The 9,701-nt window shown below is 32.4% G+C and overlaps 1 protein-coding gene across 1 annotated transcript; it reads left to right on the top strand.

Moving 5' to 3' along the window:
• The first annotated feature begins 5,895 nt into the window (after window positions 1–5,895).
• Window positions 5,896–9,371, top strand: LOC140431220 (elongation factor 1-alpha-like). The gene is made up of 3 exons (XM_072519152.1): window positions 5,896–6,047; window positions 6,872–7,630; window positions 8,577–9,371. The coding sequence occupies exons 2-3, from the start codon at window positions 6,878–6,880 to the stop codon at window positions 9,210–9,212; spliced, it is 1,389 nt and encodes a 462-aa protein (XP_072375253.1). The 5' UTR covers window positions 5,896–6,047; window positions 6,872–6,877; the 3' UTR covers window positions 9,213–9,371.
• Window positions 9,372–9,701: the final 330 nt, after the last annotated feature.

Here is a 9,701-nt window from a genome sequence, read left to right as displayed (position 1 = left end):
TTCATCTGACGGGCCTTCCCTTGTTAAGATTCGTACCTTGGATTCCTTCATCGTCATTTTCGTGAGACTTATTAGTTTTTCTTGGATGCCTAATTGATTCATATCCTTAATTAGTTCCTCCCTTATTACACTGTCAAAAGCTTGCTTGTAGTCAATAAACAGTATATGTAGATCTATTCCGTGCTCGTAACTTTTTTCGACGATTTGCGTTACAATGTGTATTGCATCTATTGTTGACTTACCTTCTCTGAATCCATGTTGGTACTCACCTATTTTTGTTCTAGTTTCTTTTTCTATTCTTTGTCTGATAAAATTAGTTAATATTTTGTACATTGTATTTAATAACGTGATTCCCCTGTAGTTATTGCATTTCGTCTTGTCGCCTTTTTTTGGGGATTGGTGTTATCAGACCATAATTCCAGTCGTTCGGCATGCATTCTTCTTCCCATATTCATTCTATTAGGTTGTGGATTCTGTGGGCTAGTTCCTCTCCCCCTTTCTTGAAGAACTCATTTATAATGTCGTCTGGTCCTGCTGCTTTCCTTGTCTTTAATCTGTTTATGGTCGCCAATACTTCGCTGTATGAGGAAGGCTCTGATTGTTCTCCATTCCTATTTTCTGTTTTTTCTTCATTTTCTGCGTTTTCAGCATCGTCTTTGTTTTTAAACAGTTTTCTATAGTGTGTTTCTCATTCCATTTTTCCAATATTTGCCGGTATCACTTTTTTTTCTGTGATTTTATGTATTTGTATAGTCTTGCATTGCCATTACTATTGGCTTCGAGTTCCTGCAGTAATTCTTCGATCCATTTCTTCTTTTTTGTTTTGCAGCATTTGTCTGACTCTTTCTTCTTCTCTTTATAGTGTAGGAGATCTTCTTGTTTCCGTGTGGTCACCCACCTGTGTCTTGCTTTGTCCTTATCTTTACTAGCTTGCTCGCATTCTTCATCGTACCAATCCTTTCTTTTATTGTCTTCCATTAGTCCTATCGTCTCCTCTGCTGTTATTAAGATACTATCTTTTATGTCTTCCCATGTTTTATCTACGTTCGATGGTTTTAGGACTAGTAGTTTTTCTTCCAATTTAGTGCAGAATTTTCTGTTTGCATTATCTGTATTTGGTTTCGACCGATTCCTCCTCTTTCTTTTCTTTCTGTCGTTTTTATCTGTAAGTATCTTCAATTTCATGTCGCTTATCACCAAAATGTGATCCGAATCAGCATTGGCTTCCCTGGAAGACCTTACATTCTGTAAAATTGTTCTCCATTTTTTTGAGATTAGGATGTGGTCTATTTGGTTTCCGTCTGTTGTTCCAGGTATTAGCCACGTTACTTTGTGCTCTTTTTTGTGCTTGAATTGAGTGCTAATAATAAAAGTATTGGTTGCTGCTGCTAGATTACATATTCTCCTGCCATTGTTATTCGTATTTTGATGGATCGTTTCTTTTCCTGCGATTTCTCTGTTCGTGTCTTCTTTCCCTATCTTTGCGTTGAAGTCTCCTAACAGGATTAGTATGTCGTTCTTTGGTATTTCTTCGTACAATTCTTCAAGTTTCTCATAGAATTCATTCTTTTCTTCTTCAGAAGCATTCTCAGTAGGGGCATATATGTTAAAAAATGTTAAATTTGCTTGTTGATTTTTCATTCTAATATATTATACTGACAGCATTATTTGGTAGAAAATTCAATACATGAGAAAAGTAATCCTTAAAAATATCGGAGTTCATTTTGTCGTGGTAATCTTTATTGGATTTTGAAACGAACTCAAATAAACCATTCTCCACACAACCATATTCGCTGCCAATGTGCGTGATTATTAATTTTCAACCCTGTAGGGAGATTTCATCTAAAAGTCAGATTTCATCTAAAAGAAAATGCACCTTCATTCTAATCTAAATCTTTTTGTCGTTCTCAAATATTTCCTTCGCCAACAAACAATCTCTTCTATATCGTTCAATATAGGATTTTTTCTTTGATTTTTATAGTATAAACCGATTTCTTTAAGTAATTTCCATAACTTATCTCGGCCAAAGTGAAGAAAATTATTATCTCTTATTGCCTATTAATATTGTATCCAATGTAGGAATCTCCTTGTTTAAAAAGAACAAATGAACTTTTCTCCGAAGGGCGTTTCCTCCAGTAATGGTTCCTTCTTTCCTTTCTTTTAAAAATCTGTAAATTGTTCTTTCACTTTCACTCACGTATTGAAAAATAAAATAAAAAGCTATTAAACACATCCAAAATGCATAGAATGCATTTGAATAAGGCGCGAAAAAACCAGAGCAATTGTCAAACTCGAAGAAGATTGCTCACTAAGGCAAGTTACTGCAGATTTAAACGTGAGCCATATGTATATATGGAAAATCAAACAACGATGGGATCATTTTCACTTTATAGTACGGTTAAGCGGTTCAAGGGTGCAGACGATCTCCACAGAGCAACAAGATGAGGTGTTAATAGATTATCTGAGAGATCCTTTTGCCACAGCTCGAAGAGCTAACGAAGAGACAGCGTTTCCGGGCAGCATTCGCACTGCACGTAGAGGGATTAAAGCAAGTGAATTGATAATTTGTACAGCTGCAAGGAAACTTTTTTTTTGGCTGTGGATCACAAGGGAAGACGAATTGCGATTTGTAGTGAATTCATAAACCGTGAAGACAATTGTTGGTGTAACGTTGGATTTTCTTGTGAAAAAGTGTTTCAATCATATAATAGTTGTCGAATAGTTTATGCTCCGAGAAATCATAGGTTCATAGAAAACATATTCTTGAGAACATAATGTTGCCATCAGTGATCCAGAGATTAACCAATAACAACTCCATCTTCCAACATGACAATTTTCCATACTACATAGGTGCATACTAGTAGAATTGTTCGTGAATGGTTGAAAGAAACTCATGTTAATGTTCTTCCGTGGCCTTTCCAGAGTCTAGACTTAACCCCATCGAAAATGTGTAGGCGGACAAAAATATTAAATGAAAGAAACCTTAAGCCACGAAACAGAATTGAACTATGGGAAGCAATTCAACAGGTCATGGGAGAAGCTTGTTGAATATAGCATGAGGAGATTGTTGCTATCTATGAACAAAAGATTGCAATTCTGTATTGACAATAATGAGGCTTTCACCAAATATTAAATATTATGTTACTGTTTATAATTATTTAATATAAGATCAATTTAAAATAAAATGGATTTTTTTAACCCAGACTTCCTTATTTTCGTTATTAAGAACATACTAGATTTTATTCAAAAAAACGTCTTTCTACAATTTCCATTTTATTACATTTTGTAAAGTAGATTTATTTTATTTTGATTTTTAAATTTTAATCAATATATTCCGGGTTCGCCACTGGTCATTAACATCACTTTGACTAGGATAAATGAAAAATTTTATTAAGGAGATGGATAAAGTAGTCAATCATGAGTAGTCTTTAAAGTAGATAAAGTCAATCATTGTACCCGAAGAACAAATTACTACAATCAGTAAAGCTAAAATAAAAGAGGGTCTATTTATAGGCCCTCAAATAAGGGAGCAGTGTACGAAGGGTCGTGGATTAGAAAAAATTTTAATTGAGACTAAAAAACCTGCTTGGAAGTTTTTTTGAAGATGTCACTACTAGTTACGACTGTTGCCTCATCGCCTTCGATAATGTCTACCACTGTTGTAAACAAAACGCAAAGAAGTAATTCCAGAGTGCAGCCTATAAATCTGAGACGCATGTATCTTTACAAAACAACTATCGTGAAAGCCCACACTACGAATAAATGTTTTTTTAAGCAAGAATTCTCACAGCATTATAGAAGATTTTTATGAAACGTCACTTAAACTTATTCCTCACTTTTACAAATTTTAAGTATTGGTACATATTTTACACTTATAAATTGTTTTTGCCTTTTAAGCGATAATTTGATCTGTTCTTTTTACTGTCCAATCTGAAACCTTTGTAGGGTTGATGCAAGTAAATCCTAAAAATTCATTTATGTATTATGGTCAACTTAATACATTATTGGTTTCCTTCTTTTCATATCACATTCATTCTATTTTGAAAACATATTTTCATTTAATCCTTACATGCCTGTCTATCTTGTGATTTGGTTTTCTTTTAAATGTAGTTCTAATTTGGTCCTACTACCAGAGTACCATGGGAATTATCGTGGAATTTTATTGTAAGTAGGTATATTGAACATCTCGATTTGTAGATATTCTGCGTTTGCCTTAAAGACGAAAGTCACTTTATATTAAATTTAACAATTTAACGACAAATTTGTTTGCCGCTAAAAAATCTTTTTTATATCTTCTATGGTCTAGTGAACTAAAAATAAATCGTTAGACATTTATATTTTTAAAACATGCTAAACTCCTAGACGCACTTACTTACTTAGTCCTAAGACTTTCTACCGTTAGGTGTAGACAAAATACGAAACGAAACAATCAGACAAAACCTAAAACTAGAACCAATAAACGAAAAAATAGTAGAGGGGCAACTAAGATGGTTCGGGCACGTGTGTAGAATGTCGAATGAAAGATTAGCAAAACGAGTGTTTGAAACGAGAATGCAAGGGAAAAACAAACGAGGAAGACCAAGAGTTAGGTGGGTAGACGAAATCAGAAAAGAAGTTGAGAAGAAAGGATTGACATGGGAAAGTGCACGAAATCTAACACAAGACCGGATAGCATGGAGACAACAGTGCAAATCTTAACCCTAGACGCACTACTTATTTTAAATTTGAGAGTACATTAACACGAAAACAATAATAATACTAATGGTAATAGTGTTTCTCATCCGTGTTATTATTTAAAAAGTAAAACTGATTTTTGTGCATCATGTAGGTATTTTTATGAATAATGTATGGTATTGCGCAATATGTCAGTAATTTTTAAACGAAATTATTCAATATCTATTATTATCCATTATCCATTTTATCGAATAAGGATATTCATCATATCTATATTATAAATAAAAAACAAAATTAATCTTTGTTTCCAGAAATTCTATTTATTTATAAAATTGACAAGACCTAAATGAATTATTAAACTGCGTAATATTGCATAATGTCGGAATTAAGTAAATGATTAATTTGTATTCCTCTAATTATATTCATATAATATTTATCAATTATTTTAAAGGTAATCCTACAAAAGCGCAGAAAGGTATATATTCTGAGAGAGGACGTGATGTTACAATAGATTCTATTTTGATGTAATTTCAATTTATGTTTATTTATTAGCTATTTATTATAGTGATAATGTCATTTTTAAACACAATACTTTTTAATACCTACGACGGTCATATAACTCATCTAAAATTAAAAGATCCGTTATATGGAATAATAGTGCACCCAGATAACGAATATTTCACTTCCAAACAGTTCCGACCAACTAAAACTAGTTGTGCAGCTAAATATTCGATAGAAATATATGACCTCAAACAATTATATCGAGTTGGAATACTTTAATGAAAGTCAAATATAATTATCATTCTAAATTTTGTGACATTTTGCATATATTTTATTAGCTTTTAAAAATACTGTATTGTATAAATTGCCTGAATTTACTCATAATATATATATCTTACATCTATACATCTAGATTAAATATTACCTTTTATAAATAAAATATTTCTCCTAGCATCTGAAACCATTAACTTTTGTCTTCTGTTTTAGGTGTTGCGTAGTTCATGAGGTGCTCTCTTTCTTGCTCAGTTCATCTATCGATATTATTGCAAAATTTCAAATACCATCATTACCATCTTGATAATGTCCTAAACAATTAATTTATCCTTATTTGGATCCTTTTCATCCTAATTATTCGTATAATGGCGCGAAATTTTAAACTTATCGGTAGATGCCGCTAGTAAAAAGGAAGTGATGTCAAACTTCCAACCCCCAGAAGGAATGAAAAGTGAAGACAGAGCGCATGTTGAGATTATCTTCTTTTTTAGTTTGCTCGTCGTACGGTGTGGACCTCGTGCCTGTTGTTACATCCCAAGTAGTGTTCCTGTTATTCTAAGTTTAATTTCGAAGACTTGCATTTACTTTATTTCCAAACAGTAAGTACAAGCTTTTATATATTATTTATATTCTAATTATATGTATTTTTCGAGAAATTTAGCAAAAACCTTTACTCACCACGTGTACATTGTACTTTGGTAATGGCGGCCATAAATATGGTTTAATTGGTTTAAATTGAATTTATTATTAGATTTTCTTTACAAATATTAATTCTTTTATAAAATTTAGGATAATTTGTCGGTTATAATATTACATTTATCATAAAGATAGGATCTACATGAGATGATCATGTTCTTCAGGTCATACATGTGCAGGATATCCACCTGTTGTCGGCTTTATTGTTTTACTCAGCCAGTTTTTTAGTGAAAATTATTTAAATTATTTGTAGAATAATTTTGGTGATGTTTAAAAATTTGGTTTTTAATTATAACAAGGGTGATTGGCCTGTAGTTTTTTTTATATTTGCCAACTTTGTTTCTCAACTATTTTACATCTAATGCCATATTGTTTTTGCTGTTTTACTCTTATTTCTATTTTTCCAAATGCCGGTTAATCTATCTTTTGTAATAACTCATCCACATCACATATTCCGATAATTCATTTCATTCTACTCTTGTAGAAGAGTAGATTGTTCTTTGTGTCACATCATGCTCTACATGTATTCTTCATAATATTCAGTTTTTTTTATATCCACAGCACCTGCTGTGCTGCTGCTACAAATATATTGTGCAAAATTTTCAGGTTAACCTGAACGTGGTCTTCATATTGTTCTATGTTCCATGAACAGTCTTAATCATTTTAGTTTATATGTATATTTTAAATTTAGTATTTCACATTTTTTACACTACTGTTTTTGTTATAGATCAAAATGGGTAAAGAAAAGATTCACATTAACATCGTCGTCATTGGACACGTAGATTCTGGTAAATCTACTACTACTGGACATTTAATTTACAAATGTGGTGGTATTGATAAACGTACCATTGAAAAGTTCGAAAAGGAAGCCCAAGAAATGGGTAAAGGTTCATTCAAATATGCCTGGGTACTTGACAAACTTAAGGCCGAGAGAGAACGTGGTATTACAATTGATATTGCTCTGTGGAAATTCGAAACAGCTAAATACTATGTAACCATCATTGATGCTCCTGGACACAGAGATTTCATTAAGAACATGATCACTGGTACATCACAAGCTGACTGTGCTGTACTTATTGTTGCAGCTGGTACCGGTGAATTCGAAGCAGGTATTTCAAAGAATGGACAAACACGTGAACATGCTCTTCTTGCATTAACCCTTGGTGTAAAACAACTTATTGTTGGTGTCAACAAAATGGACTCCACTGAACCAGCATACAGTGAATCACGTTTTGAGGAAATCAAGAAAGAAGTAGCCTCGTACATCAAAAAGATTGGTTATAACCCAGCTGCAGTTGCGTTTGTGCCAATCTCAGGATGGCATGGGGACAACATGTTAGAAGGATCTGACAGGATGCCATGGTTCAAGGGATGGAATATTAAACGTAAAGAAGGTAAAGCTGAAGGAAAGTGCTTGATTGAGGCTTTGGATGCTATCCTACCCCCATCTCGTCCAACTGAGAAGCCCCTCCGTCTTCCACTCCAGGTATTTAAAATATTATTTTGGTAATTATTAAGAGCGATACCTCAAAAATGCCTAATTTTTTGTGAGTTTTGTTAAAAGTAAAGTTCAAATTTTAATGTTTTCTTTGCTGTAAACTAGTAAGTGTCCAAAAATCAAAAAAAGTATTCAATAGTAATAAGTAATAGTAATAAGTATCAATATTCAAAAAAATTGTTGTGAAAAGCTAAAAATATGTAATTGTCTTGAATCATATAACTTTTTTAATGTAGATAATCAAGATTTTTAGTGTTTTACAATAATATGGCTGATATGTACAAAAAGTAAAATTTTATGTACATTGTATACTGTTGCTACTTTTTTAACTTTTAAAAGACCTAACAATTTGATTTGAAAAATTTAATTTATATTGACTAAACTTAACCTAATGAAAGTTTTAATCAAACCTAATGTAACCAAATCTAAACCTGCTAAACACTTAAAATTTTAAAATATTAATTTGAACATCTGTTAATTTCCTGAAACATATTTTGAATAACTAATGCAACATCGGTTAGAATTAAACTGTTTGAGTATATTAAATGGTGTTCGTTAGTTTCATTTGTTATTATTTCACTGGCTTTTAAAAATAAGACATTTTAAATTGAAATTACATAAAAATGTTTTCTAGACAATTAAATTATTGTACAATCATCAGTAAGTGAAGCAGAATTCATTGATACAAATTTTATATCCGTTCACTTGTTTTAATGTTTTTTTTCTATTCATATAATAAAAGATTTTACCCAAAATTTACATAGTGTAATTGTAAGTATGAATTAACTGTTTCTTTTTTCATATATTTCATGATGACCAAACTAGAATGAAAACTTGATTTTATCATAAGGCTTAATCTTTTCTGATGTTGTATTTTTCATTTTTTAAATTTTTTGTTTCTTTAAAGATGTCTAATTTCAATGTGTTGTTTTAGGATGTCTACAAAATTGGTGGTATTGGAACAGTACCTGTAGGCCGTGTTGAAACTGGTGTATTGAAACCTGGTATGGTTGTAGTTTTCGCTCCAGCCAATTTGACGACTGAAGTAAAATCTGTTGAAATGCATCATGAAGCACTCCAGGAAGCAGTACCTGGTGACAACGTTGGTTTCAACGTCAAGAACGTCTCTGTTAAAGAATTGCGTCGTGGTTATGTAGCTGGAGACACCAAGAACAACCCACCCAGAGGAGCTTCAGACTTCACTGCCCAAGTCATTGTACTCAACCACCCTGGTAAAATCTCAAATGGATACACCCCTGTGCTCGATTGTCACACAGCCCACATTGCCTGCAAATTCGCTGAAATCAAAGAAAAGGTTGACCGTCGTTCTGGTAAAACCACTGAAGAAAATCCCAAAGCCATCAAATCTGGTGATGCCGCCATTGTCAACTTGGTACCTACGAAGCCCATGTGTGTAGAATTATTCCAAGAATTCCCACCCCTTGGACGTTTTGCTGTCCGTGACATGAAGCAAACAGTTGCAGTAGGAGTCATCAAGAGCGTTGCCTTCAAAGATCCCAGCGCCGGCAAAGTCACAAAAGCTGCAGAAAAGGCACAAAAGAAGAAATAGTCTGCTTGGACTCCATTACTTAAATAATTTTGATATGTTTTGTTTCTTTTCTATATTAATATTGGAGTATCAATGTATTTTTAATAACTAATGGGCTTACTTGCATTGCATTATTTGTGATCTGTAAATTAAACTTGGACAAATAAAGAAAAAAATTAACTTCTGCATTTTATTCCCCCTTTTTCAATGTCAGATTTGCAAATGTAACTTTTTGGACATGAAAGAAATCTTATTTTACTAATACAAAGAGCTAAATGAACTTTCAAACCATATATCACTCTAAAGAGCTAAATGTTGGAAGTTTTATAATAGGTTGGTTACTTTCAAGCAAAAAACTTTTCACTTATTTGTTCGTAAATAATTATATCAAGTAAAAAGAATTTATAGTTAGATTTAAAAAAGCTAAATTTTTGAGTTAGCTAAATATGAAGGATAGCAGAAACTGAATTTAATCTGGGTGTATATGAAAATAAGTAAAAAATTAATTGA

Source organism: Diabrotica undecimpunctata, unplaced genomic scaffold (genome assembly GCF_040954645.1).
Source record: "Diabrotica undecimpunctata isolate CICGRU unplaced genomic scaffold, icDiaUnde3 ctg00000595.1, whole genome shotgun sequence".
Lineage (NCBI taxonomy): Eukaryota > Metazoa > Arthropoda > Insecta > Coleoptera > Chrysomelidae > Diabrotica > Diabrotica undecimpunctata.
The sequence above is the reverse complement of the archived record's forward strand: the minus strand, read 5'-3'. Positions and strand labels throughout refer to the sequence as shown.

Bases quoted from the DNA above. Each gene is read 5' to 3' on its own strand.
- LOC140431220 (XM_072519152.1), top strand. From the start codon at position 6,878: ATGGGTAAAGAAAAGATTCACATTAACATCGTCGTCATTGGACACGTA. The intron at 7,631-8,576 runs GTATTTAAAATA...GTGTTGTTTTAG, and splicing joins CCCTCCGTCTTCCACTCCAG to GATGTCTACAAAATTGGTGG.